General features: G+C 30.7%; 1 protein-coding gene and 1 long non-coding RNA gene across 3 annotated transcripts in view; one reads left to right on the top strand and one right to left on the bottom strand.

Moving 5' to 3' along the window:
- LOC142328112 (uncharacterized) lies at positions 1–27,898 on the top strand. 2 transcript variants are annotated; one of them, XM_075371628.1, is made up of 5 exons: positions 1–151; positions 14,802–14,954; positions 19,369–19,518; positions 24,015–24,164; positions 26,486–27,898. In XM_075371628.1, the coding sequence occupies exons 2-5, from the start codon at positions 14,805–14,807 to the stop codon at positions 27,836–27,838; spliced, it is 1,803 nt and encodes a 600-aa protein (XP_075227743.1). In that variant the 5' UTR covers positions 1–151; positions 14,802–14,804; the 3' UTR covers positions 27,839–27,898. The 2 variants fall into 2 exon arrangements, with proteins under 2 accessions (XP_075227743.1, XP_075227742.1); XM_075371627.1 differs by lacking the exon at positions 1–151 and adding an exon at positions 213–416 and having other exon boundaries at positions 26,486–27,896.
- LOC142328113 (uncharacterized) overlaps positions 14,500–27,986 on the bottom strand; it is a 33,671-nt gene continuing 20,184 nt past the window's right edge. Inside the window, exons 2-3 of the long non-coding RNA XR_012757191.1 lie at positions 23,993–24,069; positions 14,500–14,856 (exon numbers count right to left, since the gene is read on the bottom strand). This is a non-coding gene — a long non-coding RNA (uncharacterized LOC142328113). The remainder of the gene's footprint in view (positions 14,857–23,992; positions 24,070–27,986) is intronic.

Below are 27,986 nucleotides of genomic sequence, written 5' to 3'. Positions count from 1 at the left end.
TTGAAACCCAACTACCAAAGAACACCGATCTCTACGATCTATTATTCAAATCCGTATAAAAGTAACTGCATTTATTAGGATTTGAACGCTGGAATTCTCGACTACCAAATCAGCTGATTTGAGAAGACACGTTCATCAGTAGACCAACCTGGTGGGTTACGTGTTGTTAACCTAATTATTTCAATAATCATTATCTACTAACAAACAATTATTAATTATAAGTAAACTATTAATAATCACATATAGTTTTTATAATCGATTATTCCGATTATTTTTAAAATCGATTATTTCGATCATTAAGCGATTTTAACCATCCTACTAATATTACTTTCATTTACATGTGGTTTACTTAGTATTTGGTTAGAATAGTTTAAGTTTTATCTGTGAATAGTACGGAATTTTTTATTAATCTCTAGGTAAGTTCATTTTGTATACTTTTTAACGATTTTTATAACTTTTTTTAAATATATTCAAAAAGATAACATTTTCTGTAAAATTACAATAGTAAAAATGTGAACCACCGTAAGTGGCTACATCATTTATTTCTACATAGACATTTTTAGACGCTAAATAAAAAATTCACCCACAGTTCCAGTTATAAATACAAAAATAATCAGAAAAGCAACGATATTTACCAGTTTTAAAAATATATATTAAAAGTTTATATTTGTCCAACACATATATTATGTTTACACCAACTCTGGTGTACCTACTAGCTCGGCTGTATTAGTTTCATCATTGAGTGTTCTCATCTTTATTGTTTAAAACACCATCTTTTATTGTTTTTTAATAGCTCTGAATTCTCCAGTGAAACCCATACAGGCATCTCTTGGGATACTTTTCTTGCCAATAAAGTGTATGAATGCAAAGTAGCGTGGCAAATGTGGCATAGGTTTTTTTATTTTCTATATGTCCTTTGCAGTTTAATGTTAGATTTTAAAAATATTATTGTATACACTATTCAAAAGTAATTAGTTTAAAAATAAGATCATTTGGTATCATTTATATATATATATATATATATATGTACACACATATAATGCTATTAACATAATGCAAATAATGCTATTATTGACAATGAGAGAAGAGGCTTACTGCATCAGTGCCAGAGAGAGGAATTTAATACTGGTACATTATTGAATAGAGTAATCTATTCCCCATTTTAATGTTAACCATTGTAAATACAATTTCTATCTCGATAAATTAGTAATAATTTGAATTATTACATGTATTTTAATCTGATTCAGTTTTGAATGAAAAGTGTATGGTAATCTTAAAACTGAGTGAACTTAAAAATTTTATCTAATTTATAATGAGTTCTGTATTTTTATTGTTTCATTGTTTATTATATTTTATTACACTATACAATTTCAACAGTGGTCTTGTGCTATCCTTGACCCTTAAGACATGTAAAATAGCATCTCATAAAAATACCAGTTGATACAATATTAAAAGTGTGAGATAAATATATGTTTTTTTAGGTAAATGTATGTTTACTGGTAAATATGTGTATTAGCAACAATACCTAGTGAAGTAAAAATATAGGCCATGTGTATCAGAAAAGTAGAGATGGGTTTTTCTTGTAAAATAAAAGATTTTTTCTTTTCAAATACCATTTGTATTTTTAATTGCATCCATATATTCATATGAATAAATAATGGGCAGGCATGAGTAGGTTTCATAATGAACAAGAAGATAGGGAAGAGAGTAGAGTATTTCAAAACGCATAGTGATAGAATCATTGTAATAAGGATAAAATCAAAACAAACCGACTACGATTGTTAACGTCTATATGCCTACAAGTGCCCATGATGATGATGATGAGGTAGAGTGTGTATATGAAGAGAATGATGAAGCAATTAAACACGTAAAAGGAGATGAAAATTTAATAATAGTTGGAGATTGGAATGCAAGCATTGGAAAAGGCAAGGAAGGAAATATAGTGGGTGAATACGGGCTGGGCAAAAGGAATGAAAGAGGGGACCGACTTATAGAGTTTTGCACGAAGTATAATTTAGTAATTGCCAACACCCAATTTAAAAATCATAATAGAAGAATATAAACTTGGAAAAAGCCAGGCGATACTGCAAGGTACCAGATAGATTATATCATGGTTAAGCAAAGATTTAGAAATCAACTCGTTGACTGCAAAACTTACCCTGAAGCAGACATTGATAGCGACCATAATTTGGTGATAATGAAATGTAGATTGGGGTTTAAAAACCTGAAGAAAAGGTGTCAGATGAATCGGTGGAATTTAGAGAAGCATGAGGAAGAGGAGGTAAAGAAGATTTTTGAGGAGGACATCGCAAGAGGTCTGACTAAAAAAGATAAGGTAGAAAATGTAGAAGAAGAATGAGAGAATGTTAAAAAGGAAATTCTTAAATCAGCAGAAGCAAACTTAGGCGAAATAAAGAGAACTAGTAGAAAACCTTGGGTTTGAGAATATATATTGCAGCTGATGGATGAACATAGAAAATATAAGAATGCTAGTGATGAAGAAAGTAAAAGGAACTATCGGCAATTAAGAAATGCTATAAACAGGAAGTGCAAACTGGCGAAAGAAGAATGGATTAAAGAAAAGTGTTCAGAAGTGGAAAGAGAAATGAACATTGGTAAAACAGACGGAGCATACAGGAAAGTTAAGGAAAATTTTGGGGTACATAAATTAAAATCTAATAATGTGTTAAACAAAGATGGTACACCAATATATATAATACGAAAGGTAAAGTCGCTAGATGGGTAGAATATATTGAAGAGTTATACGGAGGAAATGAATTAGAAAATGGTGTTATAGAGGAAGAAGAGGAAGTTGAGGAGGATGAAATGGGAGAAACAATACTGAGATCTGAATTTAAGAGAGCATTAAAAGATTTAAATGGCAGAAAGGCTCCTGGAATAGACGGAATACCTGTAGAATTACTGTGCAGTGCAGGTGAGGAAGCGATTGATAGATTATACAAACTGGTGTGTAATATTTATGAAAAAGGTGAATTTCTGTCAGACTTCAAAAAAAGTGTTATAGTAATGATACCAAAGAAATCAGGGGCAGATAATGTGAAGAATACAGAACAATTAGTTTAACTAGTCATGCATAAAAAATCTTAACTAGAATTCTATACAAAAGAATTGAGAGGAGAGTGGAAGAAGTGTTAGGAGAAGACCAATTTGGTTTCAGGAAAAGTATAGTGACAAGGGAAGCAATTTTAAGTCTCAGATTAATAGTAGAAGGAAGATTAAAGAAAAACAAACCAACATACTTGGCGTTTATAGACCTAGAAAAGGCATTCGATAACGTAGACTGGAATAAAATGTTCAGCATTTTAAAATAGTTTGGGTTCAAATACAGAGATAGAAGAACAATTGCTAACATGTACAGGAACCAAACAGCAACAGTAATAATTGAAGAACATAAGAAAGAAGCCGTAATAAGAAAGGGAGTCCGACAAGGATGTTCCCTATCTCCGTTACTTTTTAATCTTTACATGGATCTAGCAGTTAATGATGTTGAAGAACAATTTAGATTCGGAGTAACAGTACAAGGTGAAAAGATAAAGATGCTACGATTTTCTGATGATATAGAAATTCTAGCCGAGAATAAAAAGGATTTAGAAGAAACAATGAACGGCATAGATGAAGTCCTACGCAAGAACTATCGCATGAAAATAAACAAGAAGAAAACAAAAGTAATGAAATGTAGTAGAAATAACAAAGATGGACCACTGAATGTGAAAATAGGAGGAGAAAAGATTATGGAGGTAGAAGAATTTTGTTATTTGGGAAGTAGAATTACTAAAGATGGACGAAGCAGGAGCGGTATAAAATGCCGAATAGCACAAGCGAAACGAGCCTTCAGTAAGAAATATAATTTGTTTACATCAAAAATTAATTTAAATGTCAGGAAAAGATTTTTGAAAGTATATGTTTGGAGTGTCGCTTTATATGGAAGTGAAACTTGGACAATCGGAGTATCTGAGAAGAAAAGATTAGAAGCTTTTGAAATGTGGTGCTATAGGAGAATGTTAAAAATCAGATGGGTGGATAAAGTGACAAATGAAGAGGTATTGCGACAAATAGATGAAGAAAGAAGCATTTGGAAAAATATAGTTAAAAGAAGAGACAGACTGATAGGCCACATACTAAGGCATCCTGGAATAGTCGCTTTAACATTTGAAGGACAGGTAGAAGGAAAAAATTGTGTAGGCAGGCCACGTTTGGAATATGTAAAACAAATTGTTAGGGATGTAGGATGTAGAGGGTATACTGAAATGAAATGACTAGCACTAGATAGGGAATCTTGGAGAGCTGCATCAAACCAGTCAAATGACTGAAGACAAAAAAAAATTCATTTGATAATGCTTTCCTACACCAAGAATACATAATTTAAAACAATAATTTATAATGGAAAAACATACATTCTAATAAGACATTGAGTGTGGTAAGACAGCCACATCATCTTCAGTTAATGTTAAAATATATAAGAAAACATGAAGTTTTCTAATCTGCTTTCATTCTGTAATTTAATAATGCACTGCATTCTAGCCTAATCATGACATATGATATTTTGTTGTTTCAGTGAGATAGTACAGATAAGCATTGAACAAATGTAGATATGCTTCATCTCTTTATTATGTACAAATTGCTATTTGTCTAGCAAAAGAGAAGGAATCTGGGGAATGGAGCAATATTCTATTGCCATTTCTATTCCTTTTATCAACTTATCCTCAACTTGGGTTAATATTCATGAAATAAAATAAAATTGTTCATTTTCAACAAAAAAAATATTCTTTTTCATAATTCCCCAGAGACAAGTAAATCATTTGTAATATTTTTATTATAAGAAAATCAAAAGAGTCTTCATGTAATTCCTACATCCAATAATAGTAGTAAAGGATAATAAATTTCTATACAGAACATGGTGATAATATATAATACTCTGAATTTTATGACATGTATATTAAATATTACATGCATAAATATTATTCACTATAACAAACAACATTCGCTGTCAAGATGTTACTTTTATCAACTTAACACTGCTATATAAGACAATATATGCGGAATGCCTCTTAGTTTCAATCTCTCTCTCTCTCTCTCTCACATATGGTTAAATTTGTTTTATTATGAATGGAAACCTTGTTTTATAATGAATGCTAGCTCAGACTAGAGAAATATATTAAAACTGCCCTCATAATAACTTCTGTATTAAATAATTCATATTTGCTTTATATTAATTTGTAACATAATCAACAAAGTTTTAGGCTCTAAGATCTTCATTATTTAGAAGTAAATAAGTACGAATATTAGCATTGCATGCAGATATATAGGTAAATGTAAAATAGCATGTGAGTCACTCTTACCCAATGCTAAGAAAAACTACTGAAGATAAATTGATGAAAATTTGTACACACCTTTTTCTTAGAGTGTAAGTGTAAACCAAGAAGGAATTTTTTTGAAATTCCAAGTTTAAAGGGTTAAAATGAAGTAACAATAAAATTTACTATTTTTTTCAATTTCTTTGTAACAAATGTAGATATCAATTTGATTTTTGGTGTGTGCAATCTACATGTGAATATCTAAAAACCAATTTCTAGATTTTCGAAATTCGGCCTTGAAAGCAGAGAAGGTAAGAAAATCTTGAATGTGATATATTTCAATTTCCGATTATACTAAACGAAATATAAGTACATTTGGGTTTGCAAGTACTCCTTTAAATATATAAAAACTATTTTCGGATTTCGGTTTTTTATTGCGTGGGACGGCTACGGCATGACAACTCAACTAACACAGCCACTGCCATTGCCATGCAACTTGTTGCACATCCCTCAGTTTACTCAACTAAAACACATAAAATAAAGTAAAAAATGACCACGATGGAAAATGCAAGTAACCGACCATATAGCGTGGGCGAAGCCGCGTCGGGGATGCTAGACTATTCATGTAACAGGCTTGTAGCACCCAGTAACAGTTACTATTGGATGATAATAAATTTTATGTGTATGAAAAAAATACCTAGACCGATCGGTATTCGAATTCAGAACCATCCTAATGAATTTCAGAGAAATTCAATTGTTTTTAATATAACAGTCAACATTTGGTAATAACAACAACAATACTAGTGATAATGTAAATATAACTAAGTTATAAAAATTTGAGTTCCGATAATCCAATAAAGTCGAAGCATAAACTTTTCTTAACAACAGATTAAAAATAAACCTTATTTAAAATAAATGACATTTTTTAAAAAACCGCCGATAATTTTTAAGGATAATATTGAAATTATTCGTGTAATATATGTTTACGCCATTGCGTAAAGTTGCGTTATTTCTAATGAATTGAAAGTTAGGGTTGGTTCTTGTTGTTTGTTACAGACTTGGTAAATTTATTATTATGTTTCGTATTGGGCTTGTCATATGTTTATTTGTTTGATTGTATTAGTTTGAGACCTGGCGTCAGTCAGACGGGCGATTCTGTCTTCTTAATGACCGCGTGTTCTTTTCTAGTATTATTTATTGTTGCCTTCACACACCCTTTTTTCATTCGTTACCATACTAAACATGCCCACATCTCTTGTATTTTACACACACACTCTCCTGTCCACTGCCTAGGTCTGTTTCTCCCTACTTCTCACCACGCCACACTTTTTGGCATTCTAGTCCAGGCTTTCACGTTGTGCGGATGCACAAGGCGATCTTCCAGCCTTGGAGGATCTGCTTGCAATTCTCTCTCTTGTATAATGTTTAAATACTTTCGTCGTCTTCGTACTCTCATAAACGTTGTGGTATTTCTCCGTCGAAATATTCTCTAGTTCGTCAGCGTTCGTGATTTCACCGATCTCTATGTTTTGTTTCGCCTCGTTTCTTTATTATGCTAATCTTCAAATTCTGTATATTGCGTCTATGTTGAAAGTGCTTCAATTACTACAAACTGCCAATTCTATCGACGCCGAATATTCTCCAGCTGCTGATTACATTTTCATCTATGCAGAATCTCTCCAAACTCATTGCTAAAATCTGAGACGCCACGTCCGCTCAACCTCTAAACCACGTTCCCCCCTGTATTCCTGATACACCATTGCAGACTACGCCTAGGATTACTGTATGTATTCATATGTACTTGCTTTCACGAGTTCATCTCTTGCTAATATTTATGTGTGATTCAGGCAAGTGCAAATTATTCATATTAAACGTTTATGTTATCATTGTATGAACAATGAGACATGAGAATGTGCTACCAATTCTAGTGTAGCACATTCTAGGTGTTATTAAATGCCAACTATCGTTCTTATCAAATCTTCTTGTAATTTAAACACTACTTCAGAATTATAAAACTTATGTGCGATATATTTCACATATTATTATTGATAAGTATTATTATATTTCGGGTTGTTCATCTAAAGTTTGTGTTCAAACGGCAGTTACTCAGAGTAAATTACCTTTACTTGAAATGTTTATTGCAATTAACTCTATCATTTAATCTAATTTAACTTGTTAATCGCCGAGATTAATTTTTATCTACTCATGAACTGTATTCTATATTAATCTAAAGAAAATTACTCCTGATGTGAAGTTAGGTTTTTGGACTTCTTTGTAATTTTATATTTTCAAGAAAGCTTACTACTAAAATGAACTCTATTTATATTATTACTTATTTTAATTTGATTATATTGTAATTAACTCTTTTTTATACTAGAATTATTGTAATTTATTTTTCTAAGTTAATTACATTTGTTCATTGCTATTTTTCATTATTACAGAATATGTCAGTAATGCAACAGTTTCCAGTTACACTATTTTTATTGATGTTGTGTTTATAAGTATCTAATTGTAAATAAGGTGTTTTATGTTCTCTTGTTTTCAGGCTTTGTTAAATTGTAGATTTTCAAAATGTGTATTTGAAAAATGTATATTCATGTGTTTCTCATTTAATATCATTATTTATCTGCTGATTTCAGCTGATATTTCTTATATAGAATTAAGTTATGTTTATTTTATAATTTCTTGTTAATTTTTTAAGGTTATGATTTAACATAAGTTCAGCTGTTTTCTTTCTAATTAAAGTCCAATTTCTTTTGGCAAATACGAGCTGTGTGTTCTTTTATTTTTGTTAACTTTACCCAACAATATACATTTGAAATCATTCAAGCAGTTTTATTTTATATCTCATTTAATTGAGTTTCAAAAAACTTTCTTTCCCGGCTTTGGAAAGATTAGGGGACTATCGTTTAGCCGTTAGATACGTACTTCGCGTAACAGAAATGATTCGTTTAAAGTCTTTCTGAAACGCATGCAACGATTCTGTTGTTACAAGGAATAAGAAATATTATACATAGACCTCCAACATATGTAACTGTAATTCTTTTTGTCATATTCGAATAAAAATTAAAAAAAAAATTAGTTTTCTAATAAAATAAATTAGATTTTTTGAAATTAGCTTCAAAAGTAAAAGAAAAACAACTAAAATTACAACTAACTGTTTGCGCCGATTTTAAAAAATCCGCAGAGTAACTTACCCGGTAAAGCCAGTAAAATTCTGGCTACCGAGAGTTTTGCTGTCAAAACGCTTACTATTCAAGAAAAAATTATGCAGAACATTATATTTTAATTTATTTTGAAGATATCAAGGAAAACTCAAGAAAAAGAAAAAAATAGGAACATCCCAATTGAAATTTCGAAAATCCTTAACCAAAAAGATATACGAAAGTATAGAATTTTCTAATTGGTATTAGATGGTGATTGAATTTAGAAACTAGAAAAAAATTTAAAAAAAGGGTTTTCTTCTAATACCACTTTAGGTAAATTTGAATAAAACAAAACATCGTTAGATAGCATCTTAACTGTCTTTGGCATTTAAGTAAATGTTGAGATACGGAATCTTTGTCCCTTCAACAATTAAGACCACTAAAATTAAATAATATTAATGACCCGTTACTGAAGTTATCGGGCCTAATTTCTTCAATTCAGCCCATCCAATCTCGGGATATTTAAAGGAAAAAACAGGCTAAAATCTTTCCATAATTTTACTGTATAACTATTCAGCCGAGAAACTAAAAATGGATTACGTAAAAACATTCCTACAATAATCTGTATACCGTTAGGTAGTGTTTAAAAATTAATATTCCGTTACACAGAGTACGACACAAGAAAAAAAGGAAATAAAATATTACAAAACTCTGTATTTTTATTCAATTTTATTTACAACTAAATTTTTAGAATATATTAAAAATAAAGAAAGGTAACATTTTCATGTTGAATTATTGAATGCGTTTTTAAACTTTTCAGCAGTTGTATACAACAAAAATATGTATTTCCGTATACTTTCAACATATATTTTATAATATTCACTAATATATATATATATTACCTAAATATAAATATGCAAAATGAATTCTGAGTCTACAACATGTACTATTTTCCATCACACAGATATAATAAATTTTACCGAAATATATATGGTTTTTTCTTTGCTGGTTATCATAGAAAGTAATTCACCTTAAGCACTAAGAGCCAAATTTAAGATAGAAAAACAAATAAATAATTTTTTTAAATTCTTTTAACAAATTAATCAGGTTTAAAATCTTACAAGATTTTAATTTTGATTTGATTTTGTAAGACTTTGTTTACATACAGGAATTTATTTACGTCAAAAGCGGTTGCTTCACAAGCCATTACAATTTAATGGTGTAATTCCACAAGTAACCGTGGCTTCTTACTATACACTAGGTCCGTGACTGCTCTCCATAAGTAAAAATCTAGGGTTGTTAAATCAAGCAAACGGGTTGGTACACAACAGGCTCTCTGTCATATCTATCGTACGGAACAATGTTGTCAAAGTAAAAACCCTTATCTGAATGAATGACAGTGTGTCAAGGCTTCACAGACATTCTCGAACGTCCAATATCAGTTGAGAACGTTTTTTTCACGACACAAGTGTTAGTCGTGTTTACCCCATCGCTGCTCTTTCTCAACTGACTACATTGCATCGCATTAATTAACTCTAGGTGACACAGATTTCTGTTTTTTGTAAAAAGAAAACAAAGAAATAAATTCATCAACCAAGGGAAAAATTGCATAAATTTTCCCAAAATTATCGGCAAGAGAAGAGATTAACATTAAAAAAGAAAAAACTGAGACGATGTGTGACAAGAATGAATACAGTGTGAAAGTAGAAAAAGGATTTTCATGTCAATGTGTTGTATGTCAAGGGAAACATACAAACCACTGCAACAGATTTTTGAAAATTTATCGGAAGACAGTCTTTCATAACTTGGGAACTCCCTTTGGTATATAAAGAAGTTTTAATATCGCCACTTATAATCCTTACTAACCCAAAAAAGAGAAGCAAAAGGTATCCTTCAAGACGTTACAGAACATTTACGTGCTAACTTAACCATGAAGGAAAACAGACAAGTATCACTTTCAAGCATGGTATTACAAATTTTGTAACATAAAATTTTACGAATGTTGGATGCTGGTACAGATAGTGTACCACGTATTTAAATTCTTGTAAATGCGGTACAGTGTATTGTTTTTGAACCAGATGAAACTGAAACGTTCGTACATAGTTTTTGTTTCTAGGATTAGGGTTCCTTTTTCAGAAATCTTTTCTTTGTTAACATCTGCTAATAATATTATTTCCGTTTGCATGTGGTTTGCTTAGTGTACGTGGGTAGAATAGTTTTATCTGTGCATGGTACAGCATTTTCTATTAATTTCTAGGTAAGTAATTTCGTATACGTTTTAACAATACATTATTGTTTTACTTTTTTCGACAAATTTACAAAAAGATTAAATTTTCTGTAAAATTACAGTATTCAAAATGTGTACCACTATACTGGTTTATCATTTATTTTTACGAGGCTCGGCTGATAAATTTTGCACATAAATGCATGCGTAGGGGAGTGGAATGAAATAAAAAATCAATAAGTACAATACCTTAACTACAATATGCAGTATTTATTTTTCAATATAATCCCCGTTTACACTGATACACTTTTCTCAACGTGTGAAGGTTTTTAATCCCGTCACTGAAAAATTCTGGCGGTCTGAAAAAATCCGGCGAGTATGGCGGATGCGGAATAGGCTCAAACTTCAAACCCACCGAATTGGTCTAGTGGTGAACGCGTCTTCCCAAATCAGCTGATAGGGAAGTCGAGAGTTCCAGCGTTCAAGTCCTAGTAAAGTCAGTTATTTTTACACGGATTTCAATACTAGATAGTGGATGCCGGTGTTCTTTGGTGGTTGGGTATCAATTAACCACACATCTCAGGAATGGTCGAACTGAGACTGTACAAGACTACACTTCATTTACACTCATACATATCATCCTCATTCATCCTCTGAAGTATTATCTGAACGGTAATTACCGGAGGCTAAACTGGAAAAAGAAAGGCTCAAACTTCAGTTTGCGGAGAGCAATCGGAGAGTTTGCGCGGTACCCATCGTGCACAAATTTTACAGTAACCCAATTGCTCGATAATATGGCTTACTCATTCTTTAAATATGCCTAACTGAATAGCGTTGAGTTGCTGAGTGATTCGCCGGTCACTTTGAAGCAAACCGTCCACCTCCTTTCGATGTTTCTCGTCATTCATAGAAACTAGTCGTCCGTTGCAAGGTACATCCTCAATTGTCGCTGCAGAAACTACACATGTGAGAGATACGACTGTCTTGTGGATAGAGAGAGTGGTGGTGTTGCTATTTTCATACGGAATGAGGTGTCGGCTACAAGGTTACAACTGTCTACCCTCATTTCTGCTGTTGCTGTAAAAATCTCAGTTCCCTTTAAATTGCATATCTGCAGTTTGTATCTCTCACCGAACTCTTAGTTCAGTGCGCAAGAAAAGTCAAATCTTCTCACACCAATCCCATCGCCATCATTAATTGTAGGAGACTTCAATGCCCATCATATTTCCAGTTGCTTCATGTTCGTTATTTGTTTATGATTTCACCATATATATCATTTTCCGTTCAATAGCCACAGCAGAGAGACTACTACAGAACACAATATGTCGTCTTGAAACTTGGTCCAGGGTTACCGGCTTCACCTTTTCGCTTGAGAAAACAAAATGTGTAGTCTTTTCTCGGCTGCGGGACTCTTCCATTCCGCAAGTTTTTCTCAACGAAGAGCTAATTACTACCTCTCCCGAAATCAGGTTTTATATTTTGATAGCCGCCTTACATAGGTCAAACACATCAAAGAATTAAAAACAAAATGTTTTAAACTTTTAGATATGCTGCGAGTCTTTAGCAACAAAAATAGTACTGAAGATGTTAGATGCTGTACATCATGCTTTTGGATAAACTTAAATCCGAAACATAAAGAATGTGTTTTTTAATTTTCTAAAGTAGTATTACATAAAAGTATTGAGCTACTTGTTACTTTTTTTTTAGCAGGTCCTCAGCATACTTTTCTTGTATTTTAATTTATGTTGATATCAGATCATATGATAGTTACATATAAATAATGAGGTTAGCCATGGTTTTGGAAAAATGTTTCCTATAATAAATTTTCACTATACATATAATAAATTTTTGAATTTATATTGTAGCCCTTTCTGGATGAAGTACTTATTTAGCATTAACATGTCAACTAAGATGTTGTTTTTGTTGGATTTATCATTAAAAGTCCATGTTCTAAATTGGTGATTTTTATAAGTTGTAAGTGAATATAGTCATTGACATCATAGAATTTTTAGTGATTAGCACATAGTATATGTAATATGATTAATGATATGTATTTTCAATAAAATATTTTTGTATTATATGACAGTATTTTTAAATAATATTATTTTTATTTTGCTGTCGTATGAATTGATATATATATATATATATATATATATATATATACATATGTTTGTTTCTATAAGGTGCATCCAGAAAACAAGTGCATTTAAATCTAATCACTCCTTATCTTTATACAGTAACATTATCAAAAAAGTCATTCAGTAGAGTATTTTAACATGGTTTCCACTAATATTAAAACATAACACCCACTGGGTTGGTCTAGTGGTGAACATGTCTTCACAAATCAGCTGATTTTGAAATCAAGAGTTCTAAGGTTCAAATCCTAGTAAAGGCAGTTACTTTTATGTGGATTTGGATGCTAGATGGTGGATACCAGTGTTAAAGGTTGGGTTTCAATTAACTACACATCTCAGAAATTGTTGACCTAAGACTGTAAAAGACTACACATCATTTACACTCATACATATCATCATCCTCTGAAGTAATCCTGATGGTGGTTCCAAGGCTGATGGTTTTCAAACAGAAAAAGAAAAAAATATAAGACATAAGGGATTAAATTACTACAATAATGGAATCAATAAGTATCTGAATGTTCTCTTCATAAGATTTCTGCTATAAAGACATTAAATGTGGCATAGTTCTTTTCATATTGTCATTGTTCTCTTAGTGCTTCTGGCAAGAAACACTTATGAATTCAGCAATAATTAAAAGTCACACCAAATTAAACTGTCAAACCCAGCTCCTTAACATTCTGTCATTTCATTTTTATGTAAATGTCACTAATCTACAGATTATTCTCTGCTAATTGAACATGTTTTTTTATTCAAAGAATGAATTAAACATTTAAAACAAACTGTAAATCAGAACCTTTTTGGTAATGAAAATTCACTACTCAGTAATACTGAAGTTGTATTGAATATAATGTAGTAGAAATGTAAAATGGTGAAATTCAATTTTCTTGATTTTAATTAAATTATTTAATAAAATTTGAAATTTCTAGAATCTTTATTTCTGTAAATTTTCTAAAATTTAATGCATGGAAACTGTTAAAAATTTTTCATTAAAAATTATACTTTTAAGTCTTATGCTCATGACCAATCCGGAGGATGGTTTTTATGATCTCAGTCTCAAACGTGGTGAAGTAAAATCTTACATTAGGTAATTCATTTTAAATGTCCATTCCATTATCTTCCATACAGGTAGTGTGACTTGAAGATTTTCTCAATATTGACAGAAATTACTTGTGTGATGAGATGAGGTTGTCCATTGTAGTGACCATATATGATTTACGCACAAGGCCTTGATTTTCTTTTTAATAAGCTTTGCCACTGCCCAATTAAACATAGAATGTTAAATTGCTTTTTTATTCATTTGATTAGGCTAATTCATAATTCAAATTAAAATTGTAGATTTAATAACTGATAGGTAAAATTAAGGAAAGAAAAAAATCAATAAAAAGCTATGTAGAGTTGTATAACGAGGAATAATGCAGTTATTACCAGAGGTATAAAACTAGGTTGAAATGAAATTAAGTATACTTTTATTTTGCAAATAAAAAAAACTGTAGATCAGTGCAAAATAGTTATCACCTGACTTGTTCATATGTTAATATGAATAAAACAAATAAAGTCATAGGAGCTTAAAATATATGAGGGTGAAGTAGGTAATGACTAAAATATTTAATGATATATTCTAGTTTTAGTAGAAAAAGCTTTATTACTTGCATGTAACTTTTTATAATAACCTTCTCATACTATATGTTATGAATGCTATATTTTTATTCCTTGTAATGTTTCATTTGAAAATTGAATTTCCATACTTATTAAAATAAACTATTGTAGATCCACTTTAACGAAAGGATATTCTAACTTGTTTTTCAAGGTTACTTTTACAGGCTGCAGTCTTACAAGTTTTCACAAGACATGTTACTACATCAGATTTAATGAACATGGAAAGAAGCTTGTCAAAGAAACTGGTTAGCTGATATACTGACTTACAATTGTGTCTCACCATTATATTAAATTATTATTATTATTATTTTATATTTTGTTGCAGAGTATGGATGCACCAACTAGTAGTTCATTTTTGGACGACGATTCATTATGTTTACCTATTAAAAAAGAAATCAAGCATGAAACAGAGCAACAAGAATATTTGTTTGTACCTGTTTCCACAACTGATGATGGTGAACTAATAATATCCAAACAAGTAAGCTATTTTCTATTTTAACTTGGTTTAAGTTAAAAATGTGAAACTTATTGTAAGAATTTTCAATTTTTCTATTCGTCTAGATATTTTCATTTACTGTTTGGAGAATATTTTGATACCTGGTCACGAGATATTTTGATTAAAGGTGCAAAAAAAGTTGTTAGTAAGAGTATGTGGAGGTAATTAGCATTGATGAAACAAACTCTTCTTACCGTTTTACAGTAGATAAAAATTTTTTACAATATGTCAGAAAGAAAATTCAGTGAACTGATACCTTGTCCTACACACAAAGCTGTGCAATACATTTTTCATATTACACCGCGAGAAACTTATTTATGATTTACAAGATTGTTCGGTACAGGCCTTGAGGATCCATGCTGGTTCCTAACTTGTTTTTACACTTATTGTGTAGCCTGTGTTGAATAATTATGTACACTCCAGCAGCACTGTAGAAATACTAATACACATTCCTTTCATGTGCTGTCATCTGTGACACCCTCAGTTATCTCCATATGAAATGTAATTTGTCAGCTGGTGTTGGTTAGTGGTTAAGATTATGTTTACGGTTTTTACAGAGTAAAAGAAACTAAAACTAATAATATAGTAATTAGTATTATAACGTTTTTAACTGAGTGGTAAAGAAACCTTAGTTATTTTTTGTGAAATCAACCAGAACCGAGTCAAACTCATACTGAAGATGAGATAATTTGATGTTTTTTTTTTGTCTTCAGTCATTTGACTGGTTTGATGCAGCTCTCCAAGATTCCCTATCTAGTGCTAGTCGTTTCATTTCAGTATACCCTCTACATCCTACATCCCCAACAATTTGTTTTACATACTCCAAACGTGGCCTGCCTACACAATTTTTCCCTTCTACCTGTCCTTCCAATATTAAAGCGACTATTCCAGGATGCCTTAATATGTGGCCTATAAGTCTGTCTCTTCTTTTAACTATATTTTTCCAAATGCTTCTTTCTTCATCTATTTGCCGCAATACCTCTTCATTTGTCACTTTATCCACCCATCTGATTTTTAACATTCTCCTATAGCACCACATTTCAAAAGCTTCTAATCTTTTCTTCTCAGATACTCCGATTGTCCAAGTTTCACTTCCATATAAAGCGACACTCCAAACATACACTTTCAAAAATCTTTTCCTGACATTTAAATTAATTTTTGATGTAAACAAATTATATTTCTTACTGAAGGCTCGTTTAGCTTGTGCTATTCGGCATTTTATATCGCTCCTGCTTCGTCCATCTTTAGTAATTTTACTTCCCAAATAACAAAATTCTTCTACCTCCATAATCTTTTCTCCTCCTATTTTCACATTCAGCGGTCCATCTTTGTTATTTCTACTACATTTCATTACTTTTGTTTTGTTCTTGTTTATTTTCATGCGATAGTTTTTGCGTAGGACTTCATCTATGCCGTTCATTGTTTCTTCTAAATCCTTTTTACTCTCGGCTAGAATTACTATATCATCAGCAAATCGTAGCATCATTATCTTTTCACCTTGTACTGTTACTCCGAATCTAAATCGTTCTTTAACATCATTAACTGCTAGTTCCATGTAAAGATTAAAAAGTAACGGAGATAGGGAACATCCTTGTCGGACTCCCTTTCTTATTAGGGCTTCTTTCTTATGTTCTTCAATTGTTATTGTTGCTGTTTGGTTCCTGTACATGTTAGCAATTGTTCTTCTATCTCTGTATTTGAACCCTAATTTTTTTAAAATGCTGAACATTTTATTCCAGTCTACGTTATCGAAAGCCTTTTCTAGGTCTATAAACGCCAAGTATGTTGGTTTGTTTTTCTTTAATCTTCCTTCTACTATTAATCTGAGGCCTAAAATTGCTTCCCTTGTCCCTATACCTTTCCTGAAACCAAATTGGTCTTCTCCTAACACTTCTTCCACTCTCCTCTCAATTCTTCTGTATAAAATTCTAGTTAAGATTTTTGATGCATGACTAGTTAAACTAATTGTTCTGTATTCTTCACATTTATCTGCCCCTGCTTTCTTTGGTATCATAACTATAACACTTTTTTTGAAGTCTGATGGGAATTCCCCATTTTCATAAATATTACACACCAGTTTGTATAATCTATCAATCGCTTCCTCACCTGCACTGCGCAGTAATTCTACAGGTATTCCGTCTATTCCAGGAGCCTTTCTGCCATTTAAATCTTTTAATGCTCTCTTAAATTCAGATCTCAGTATTGTTTCTCCCATTTCATCCTCCTCAACTTCCTCTTCTTCCTCTATAACACCATTTTCTAATTCATTTCCTCCGTATAACTCTTCAATATATTCCACCCATCTATCGACTTTACCTTTCGTATTATATATTGGTGTACCATCTTTGTTTAACACATTATTAGATTTTAATTTATGTACCCCAAAATTTTCCTTAACTTTCCTGTATGCTCTGTCTATTTTACCAATGTTCATTTCTCTTTCCACTTCTGAACACTTTTCTTTAATCCACTCTTCTTTCACCAGTTTGCACTTCCTGTTTATAGCATTTCTTAATTTCCGATAGTTCCTTTTACTTTCTTCATCACTAGCATTCTTATATTTTCTACGTTCATCCATCAGCTGCAATATATCGTCTGAAACCCAAGGTTTTCTACCGGTTCTCTTTATTCCGCCTAAGTTTGCTTCTGCTGATTTAAGAATTTCCTTTTTAACATTCTCCCATTCTTCTTCTACATTTTGTACCTTATCTTTTTTATTCAGACCTCTTGCGATGTCCTCCTCAAAAATCTTCTTTACCTCCTCTTCCTCAAGCTTCTCTAAATTCCACCGATTCATCTGACACCTTTTCTTCAGGTTTTTAAACCCCAATCTACATTTCATTATCACCAAATTATGGTCGCTATCAATGTCTGCTCCAGGGTAAGTTTTGCAGTCAACGAGTTGATTTCTAAATCTTTGCTTAACCATGATATAATCTATCTGATACCTTCCAGTATCGCCTGGCTTTTTCCAAGTGTATATTCTTCTATTATGATTTTTAAATTGGGTGTTGGCAATTACTAAATTATACTTCGTGCAAAATTCTATAAGTCGGTCCCCTCTTTCATTCCTTTTGCCCAGCCCGTATTCACCCACTATATTTCCTTCCTTGCCTTTTCCAATGCTTGCATTCCAATCTCCAACTATTATTAAATTTTCATCTCCTTTTACGTGTTTAATTGCTTCATCAATCTCTTCGTATACACACTCTACCTCATCATCATCATGGGCGCTTGTAGGCATATAGACGTTAATTTGATGTATTCTTAAATAAGTTTAATGAAAAAATTAAACACATTTATGGAAATAGGTAGTTCTCCATTTGCTTCTGTTTTTAAATGGGAATCACGTCTTAAGTATAAATTACATTTTTAATTAATATTTGGGGTACTAGTTCTAATTGTTCTCTATAATTCTCTATAAGATAAGTATATAACATTCTTGTATACTTTCTGTAAGGTGACTGTACAAAAAAAGGCTTTCAATATGGCTTCTGTAAAGCAGACAGAATATTTGCAGTGCGTCATTACCATAAGCAGCATAATAAATTTAGATGTTTAGTTAAATGCTTGTTTATCTGGAATTTTCATCCAAAAAATCTATAATGCATTTGTTTATAAAGTCTTGATAATGGCAAATGAGATGCTGCAGTTTTACAACTTTTCACAAGACATGTTACAATGTCATATTTAATGAACATAGAAAGATGAGTGTCAATGAAACTTGTAAGATGAGTGGTGTGCCTGTGTTATAAACATGGTATATCATTGACATGTTATGTCACGTGCTAAATTGTTGCATGAAGAAGTTATAAACTGCGGTCAGGTTTGGACCCCCCTTTTTGACTCATGGACATATAATTCTTCATGGAAGATTGCTTGATTTTATGTAACTGGCATTTTACTTTTTGGCTATTGTTTCTTATCTGTAAATCTTTTGATTCTGTAACAATTAAGGTTTCTTCTATATTATGTGCCTTGCAGTGTAGTAATTCATGTTTATTAAAAGCGTATAAGTCTATATAACCAGTCAAAACTTTTCTTTTGCAAAAAATGTTATCTTTTTATGTAATAAATAACAATGACCTTCTATTATTGCTTGCGTTATATATATATATATATTTTTTTTTTTTGAGATTTAGATTTTTGTATCTTTCAGTTGTGCCGTAAAACTGTGTTATAAACGTAGATTGTTTTTATAGCAAGGTCTTTACATACATAACCAACACAGGTTAATACTTTGCAACGTGGTGTGATCCAGAATATGTCTTTAGCTGTCTGTACATTATATTTAGCTTCAAGCTCCTAACTTCATAAAATGTTATTTTACAGTAATATTTCATTAATCATGCTGTAATTGTAAGTCCAACAATTATAATAATTACTTTTGTTGTAGAGTGTGGATGCATCAACTGGTAATCCATTTTTGGATGAAGATCCATTATCCTTCACTATTAAAAAGGAAATCAAGCTTGAAACAGAGCAAACAGAATATTTGTTTGTACCTGTTTCCACGACTGATGGTGAAATGACAGTATCTAAACAAGTAAGCTATTTTCTATTTTAACTTAAGTTAAAAATGTAAAACTTGCTGATTGTAAGAATTCTCAATTTTTCTATTTGTCTAGATATTTTCAATTACTATTTGTGGCCTACCTAATATTAAGCGTTCTTTTTAACACAAGAAGTTTTGATTAAAAATGAAAAGAAATTATTAATACAGTGCGTGGAACTAAGCCCCTACACTTTGGAATACTGTTAACAGATGAAACAGATTGCACCTACCCTTTTATAGTACATAAACATTTTTTACAACAATATGTCACAAAGATAATCCAATAAAGCTACCCCTAACTTTAAATACAATTTAAATGCAAAAAAAACAAAAGGCTCAAAACAAATGATAATCAGCTTAAAAGCTAATTCATCCTATGCACAAAGTTGGCTAAAACATTTTGCATTATACACTCATATTCAATGTTGTTTCCAAAGGTTATAGTAACACAATACAAAGCTGTCCTTCTTTTATGAAGCATATTCAGTTATGAAAAACTTTACCATAGGTTTTGATAATCCCCATTCAAGGTCACTGCATTATTGTTTTCAAACAAGTTGATGTGTTTCTTTGTGTTTCCACCCTTGACCTGAATCTTTTAACAAACTATTTAAATGTTGACCAGATGCATACATTTTTCTATTGAATTTAATGCCAATGCCTATAATATTTTTGTGTTCTAGCTTTAAAAAATTCTGATTATAAACTGAAAAATATATTTCAGTGAAAATCAATTATTTTTTTTGACTGTTGAAAAAATAGGTGTTTTTCAGTTCTTGGATTCTGCATAGCATTGCAATAAATGAATGCAAGCCCTTTTAAACTTATGACAATTTTTTCCTTCTCTCGGTCTGAATACTTGATGCAATTTAATACTCCTGTAAAAGTTAATAGGTTGATTGGTACATAAAACATAGATCAAAAGAAGCAAAAAATTGAAATTGTTTTGTACCGTTATCTGTTAAGTTCACAGACAGATGGCGGCGAGTACAGACCAATGGTTTTGGATTTTTAATTGTTGTCCACATTGTAGAACTATTTTTTACTTGCAGTAATGGAAGTGTTAAATCTATTTTTTCTATAATCTATTGGATGTTTCAATTTAATTAATAGCAACTAATTAAATTAAAATCCTTTAAAAGTATTCACTGGCATTTGTACAGTGTTAAAATAGATTGTATACAAAATTTCATACAGTATTTAGGATTTGTCTTTATTACGTGTAATTAATTAACACAATTCCTAATTCGCAGCCTTGTATCATTGTTTTTACACTTATTGTGAGGCCTGTGACGAATGATTACATACTCAATAGTGACATAGTAGGAATACTAATACACATTCCTTCCATTTGCTGTTATTTGTTGATACCCTCAGTTACCTGTATATGAAATGTATTCTGTCAGATGGTTTTGGTTAGTGATTAAGATTACATTTACAGTTTTTACAGAGTGAAAGAAACTAAAATTAATAATATAGTAATTAGTATTATAACACATTAATCACTGAATCATATTTGTAACCAAGTGATAAGGAAACCTTAGTTATTTTTTGAGAAATAATAGAACATCAACTGGGACCAAGTCAAGCTCACCTTATTAGGAAATGGAAAATTATTCATTAACATAATAACAACAGACAGATATTCAGTCATACTGAAAATGAAATAATTTGATATATTCTTAAATAAGTTTAATGAAAAAATGAACATATTTATGGAAATTGGCAGTTTTTTTGCTTGTGTTTTTAAATGGGAATCATATCTTAAGTATAAATTACATTTCCAATTAAAATTTTGTTTACTTGTTCTGATTGCTCAAAGTATACAAGGTTCTTGTGCACTTTCTATAAGGTGAGTGTACAAAAAATGGCTTTCACTATGGCTTTTGTGAAGCAAACTATTTAGAATAGAATATTTTAGAAATTATATATATAATAATATACAATAGAATATTTTCAGTGTGCCATTACCAGAAGCAGCATAATATGTTTAGATGTTTACTTAAATGCTTGTTTTCGGAAATTTTCATCCAGAAAATCTTTATTGTGTTTTATTTATGAAGCCTTGGTAATGGTAAATGAGAAGCTGCAATTTTACAACTTTTCACAAAGATTTATTACAATGTTAGAAGAAGAGTGTCAATGAAACTTGCAAGATGAGTGGTATTATGCCTGTCTTATAAACATTGTATATCATTGACATGTTATACATGTCAATGATAATGATAACATGTTATACATGTTATTTACTATTGTTTCTCGTCTGTAAATCTTTTGATTCTATAACAGTTACGGTTTGTGCTATTTTACAATTATTATGTGACTTGCAGTGATACTTTACAGTTTACAGGTGATACTTTACAGGTTTATTACACACAGTGTAATAAACATTGTTTATTTAAAGTGTATAAGTGTAAACTTTTCTTTTGCAAAAATGTTTTATCTTTTTCGGTAATAAACAACTATGGTCTTTCACTATTGTTTCCTGCATTATATTCTTTTTGTTGAAATTTAGAGATTCAGTGGTCTTTCAGTTGTGCCATAAACTCTGGTTCTCTTATGGTGTTTGTTATAAACACAGATTGTTTTTATAGTAAGTCATTTATGTATATAACTAACTCTGGTTGATGTTTTGGAATGTGCTTTGATCCAGAACATGTCTTAAATTATCTGTGCATTATATTTAGCTTCAAGCTCTTCAAATGTTATTTTACAGTAATATTTCATGAACTACACTAATTGTAAGTCCAACCATTATAATAAATTATTACATAAATATGGTTTATAGTGTTCTCCAATGAAGCAACGATTTTAGGTCATTAAAACTGATAGTCACAATAACCGATATTTAGTTAGCTTAGTGGTACTACTTTTACACAGTTATTGTAATACAGTAAAATAATAATCATTAAGAATAATAATAATAATTTATTTCCGTAATTAAATAATATAAAAAACAAAACTATGCATTAATAAATACAAAGAAGAAGGTAGAGAAAATTTGTAAAAATTACCTTTTCTGCAAAAAGTCTGTTATTTTGTTTTATTTGATTGTAATACAGTTTTTGAAGATTCTTTTCTAAACCAAAACAAACACTTTGTTTCTTCATTAGCAGTTTCTGTAAAACTGAGAAACTGGCAAACTGTTTTTATTCCTGCTAAAACTTCTAGAAGATTTGGCAGGTTGATGTCTTCAATCGTTGTTGCTATCGTTACCTTCGTTTTCATTACCTACGTCCCTGTCTATTTCTTTAGTACTGAAGCCACTACATCATCATCTGTTGCAGTTTCATGTGTGTCTAAATCTTTGTCAACCTCTTGATAGTCTTCAAACAATGCATTTGAAAATATTTGTTAGTAACTTTGCCAGCCTGTGATAAAAATACTGCTTGTCTAAAGCAATTTTTTACAGTCAGTGGAGAAACCTCATCCCACGATCTTTCTAACATAATTATACCATCCAGAATAGTTATTTGTATTTCCTTTTTTTGATCTAAATCCTGTATCATTTGCAAAATTAGGTGTTTTTTTGATAATGGACTTTTACCAACTTGATCTAAGTGCTGTAAGACTGATCTTGTTTTCAATGGTAAGAACACTAACTTTATACACGAAAGATTTTCAATGTGTGGATAAGCCAGACAATTGTCAGTGAGCAGCAGTATTTTGTCATTTTCAGTCTTTAATTCATGGTCTCATTTTCATAACAAAGACGTAAAGATATCACTTTCATCCAAGCTTTCTTGTTACTTTCGCACAACAGGAAGCGATTTCAAATCCTTAAAACATCGGGATTTAGCATGGGGGATTAAAACATCGGGATATAACCAGAAGTTTTTTTGTCAGATCCAGTCATATTTGTGGCAATTATTACTGTTGGTCTTTCTTTTGATAATTTTCCCCAGACACGTTTTGCCTTTTAAACCGAAGGGTTCTTTATGGCATCAGTTAGTTAGTTCTTTATGGCATCAATATTAGTTTCACCATTCGCCATGTAATGTGTGCCTTTTCCTCTATCATGAATGTTTTTCATGAAGTCATAGTTAAATCACTATTAAATGAATTAGATATGATACATAAAATAAAATTCTGTACCCACATGATATGGTACACTTACAGCAAAAGATTATTCAACTGAATGTGGCTACTTCAATGTACAATAATCTGGTACAGGAAGTAGATAAGAAAAGCAAGAACTATAGTACATATGCAGGTAAAAAGGAAAAGGTGACTCATTTTAATTATAAAGATATTTCTGTAGCTATAATGTAGATATACTATGTTACAGATGAGTCACTTCTGTGTGTCATTACAAGCGATAAAATATTGCATTGCAGTAGAAAAATAAGTCATAATAACCGATATGTCACTACAACCTATGTAATTATAAACAGTACGCATACTGTATTTATGTATTATTATCAAACCAAGACACAAGTTTTTGGTCATTATAAAGAATACTTACTCAACTTCATATTTTATTGTAGAGTATGGATGCACCAACTGGTAATTCATTTTTGGATGAAGATCCATTATCCTTCACTATTAAAAAAGAAATCAAGCATGAAACAGAGCAAACAGAATATTTGTCTGCACCTGTTGCCACAACAGATGATGAACTGACAGTATCTAAACAAGTAAGCTTTTTTCTATTTTAACTTTGCTTAAGTTAAAAATGTAAAATCTTGTTGTAGGAATAGAGCCAACAGAATATTTGTTTGTACCTGTTGCCACAACAGATGATGAACTAACAGTATCTAAACAAATTAGCTGTTTTAAATTTTAATTTGACTTAAATGAAAGAATTAATACCTTATTGTAGGAATTATAAATTTTCTATTTGAGTAGATCTTTTCATTTACTGTGTAATGGCCTACAAAATGTTTAGTGTTCTTGTTTAACACTAGATATTTTTACTAAAACTGTAAAAAGAGTGATTCAAACAGTATGCGGAGGGTTGTAGCTGACCTGATACGAGTCACAACTTGCTCCTAAACCCCATGGCTTTTAGGAAACAAAAGTAAACATTCCATGACAGGTTTCATAAAAGATTTCTGTTGCCTTTTTTATAGAGCCAAAATGTACTGTTTGTTGTTTGTTGAGCCAATGTGTGTTATTTGTCATCACTCACCAAACCTAGTGACACGCAGCTGACCGAGCCTTGCAAGTGAACATGCAGCCACAGCCATAAATTCTTTAACAACAAATTGTTTATCTCCCAACAGACAGTGTGTTCTATTGTGGTTGTTGAAACATCCATAAAAAACAGAAATGAATAAACATAAAAAATATTATACTTCTGAATACCATCCCTACTGTTCTTTGATAGAGCCATGAGGCTATATTTCCAGGATTTATACTTCACATATTTTTAGTATGGTATGTATGAGGTTTCTACTGGTTCCCAGGAATTTTCTGTGTGATTTTCTGCAGTTTCTCTGGGGTTTTTCAGTATTTCCTTGTTCTTTATAATTCATAATAATTTTATATACAAGACAAAATGATCTATGTAATAAATTAGTATTGGATAAATCATTTTGTTACCTTCCATTTCTCTGAGGATTTTCAGTACTCATTGATTTGAATAATTTTGTGGTTGATATTAAATTATGTTATGCAATAATTACATTATGCTAAAATTATTATACAAGAGTAATATAATTATTGCATAATATGCATTTGAAAATGAACAGAATATATATAATTTATGCATTAGCATTTGAAATTATGAAGAATGTAGTACTCCTGCTAGTAATACTGTGGAGCCAAATGTCACAGAACCAGAGCTGAAAGGAGAAAAACTGAAGAGACAGACTCGCTGGTCAATCACCAACTAACTGGTTTTATAAACACTCTAATGACAAAAACATTCTAATGAAATTGATGGTTTGTTTTCCATCCCAGAAAAGTTTATTTCACTTTTGTTACATTTTTCAATGTTGATAACAAGAAAACTGCATGTCTAAATTTAATGCGGGATCCCAAAATTAATGAAAATAATGTTCTCAGCATGGCAACCAACACTTAAGCAGAATTGAAGAATGGAAAACTGTTAAGGGCAAAACTAATGCACACTAAAAGTATTGATGCTGTTCATTAGGAAATTCAAGGCGAGAAAACAGTGGAATGATATTTTGCAATTCTCATGTGGTGTTACTATCGTAGCAAAACAAAACATACCTTTTCAAAAACATAGAGCTTTCTCATAGAACTTTCTCAAAAAATGGAAAATTCTTAGTTTCCTTTCACAGATAATTTAATACATATTTAAATTAAATATGTGCTTAAATTGTTGGCAGATCATAAACATAATCAATGTGTGCATATTTCCTGATAAATGGAACCATGATTCATCATGTAGAAAATGTAGTCCAAAATATAATCATAATTTTCCACTACATATTTTGGACTTTATCTTGAATTTTATCAGCCACACTATTCTATTAAAATAAGAAAACAGTTATAAATTATTCAAATAAAAGATGCATCTTAAAAGTTGTCATTTTGACTTGTGCTATTTTTACTAAACACTTCAGATCTATCAGAAGTATACTTTTCTAATCTGCCACAAAATTAAATTACATTCTTTGGCCAAAATGTGTAAAAAAAAATAATTTGTAAATAATTTTTCAGCTAGTTATAAATTGCATTATAAACTTCTGGTACAAATCTAGATTTTGAAACATGATAAAATTTCATAGTTTGAGAATTGTATTTTATTTTGTTACTTATTCTTTTAACTGTTTATACTAATGAAATTTTTGTTTTTTCTATTTGCAAACAAACAAGCAAGTGCAACACTTGCTATTATTTAATCTGTACAATTTGGCCTAAATTTAAGTTGTTGCTGTTTATGTTTATCTTCATATTTACTATTAGAATGTAAGTTTTCAATTTGTAATTACCATTATTAAAATTTTCAGATAAATTTTTAACTTAACACATGTTAATTTTTTAGGATCTTTGCGAAGAAGCTGTAGATGATGTGGAGAAAAGAAGTTTTGAAAGTAGTTTACAGACAGCAAAATGTGTGATTTGCAATAAATTAAAATATAACTGTATATGTGATAATATCATCAGTGAAAAATATGATGATTTCAACAGTTCTTCTTTTAAAGAAAAATGCTTGCATATTACAGAAAAAACAATTAAAGAAAGGAACATCATATCTTCTCATCTTCCTATTCACATTTGTGTTTTTTGTCAGGAGTCTTTCACTCAGAGATCAGCTTTAGAGTCACACTTATCTACTCATGTTAAAAAAAAAACATGTAATTTTTGTGAAAAATCTTTTAGTTCACAATCTGATTTAAAGACTCACCTTCTTATTCACAGTGGTGAGAAGAAATTCACATGTAATGTTTGTCAAAAAACATTTTCATGGAGAAAAAGTTTAAAGACTCACCTCTCTATTCACACTGGTGAGAAGAAATACACTTGTAATTTTTGTCAAAAAACCTTTATGCATAACTATACTTTAAAAACACATCTCTCTGTTCATACTGGTGAGAAAAAATTCACTTGTAATTTTTGTAAAAAAACTTTTAGTCAAAGCCATAATTTAAGAAGACATCTTTCTATTCATACTGGTGAGAAGAACTTCACATGTAATTTTTGTCAAAAAACTTTTAGACAGAGTGGTACTTTAAAAACACATCTTCTCTCTATTCACACTGGTGAGAAGAAATTCCCTTGTAATTTTTGTCAAAAAGTGTTTAGTAACCGTGGTAATTTAAAATCACATCTGTCTGTTCATACTGATGAGAAAAAATTCACTTGCAATTTCTGTCAAAAAGTTTTTAGAAACCGTGGTAATTTAAAATCACATCTGTCTGTTCATACTGGTGTGAAGAAGAAATTCACATGTAACTTTTGTCAAAAAGTGTTTAGTAACCGCGGTAATTTAAAATCACATCTGTCTGTTCATACTGGTGTGAAGAAGAAATTTATATGTAATTTTTGTCAAAAAATTTTTATGTATAGCTCTACTTTAAAAACACATCTCTCTGTTCATACAGGTGAGAAAAAATTTGCTTGTAATTTTTGTCAAAAAACTTTTCGTCAAAACTGTGATTTAAAATCACATCTTGCTATTCATACTGGTGAGAAAAAATTCACATGTAATTTTTGTCAGAAATCTTTTAAATGGAGAAATAGTTTAAGGACTCACGTCTCTATTCACACTGGTGAGAAAAAATTTACTTGCAATTTTTGTCAAGAATCTTTTAATTTTAGGAATAATTTAAAAAGTCACCTCTCTATTCATACTGGTGAAAAAAAATTTGCATGTGATTTATCTCTGTATTCATAATGATTAAAATAAAAATCTTATGCAATTATTGTAAGAGTCTATTAATTGAAGTAGTAAATTTAAAAAATCATCTCCCCATTCATTTCATTTTTTAGTTTTTTACGATAAATATTCTCATCAATATCTATATCGAAGTTTGAAAAACATT

This window comes from Lycorma delicatula, chromosome 7 (genome assembly GCF_047948215.1).
Source record: "Lycorma delicatula isolate Av1 chromosome 7, ASM4794821v1, whole genome shotgun sequence".
NCBI lineage: Eukaryota > Metazoa > Arthropoda > Insecta > Hemiptera > Fulgoridae > Lycorma > Lycorma delicatula.
The sequence above is the reverse complement of the archived record's forward strand: the minus strand, read 5'-3'. Positions and strand labels throughout refer to the sequence as shown.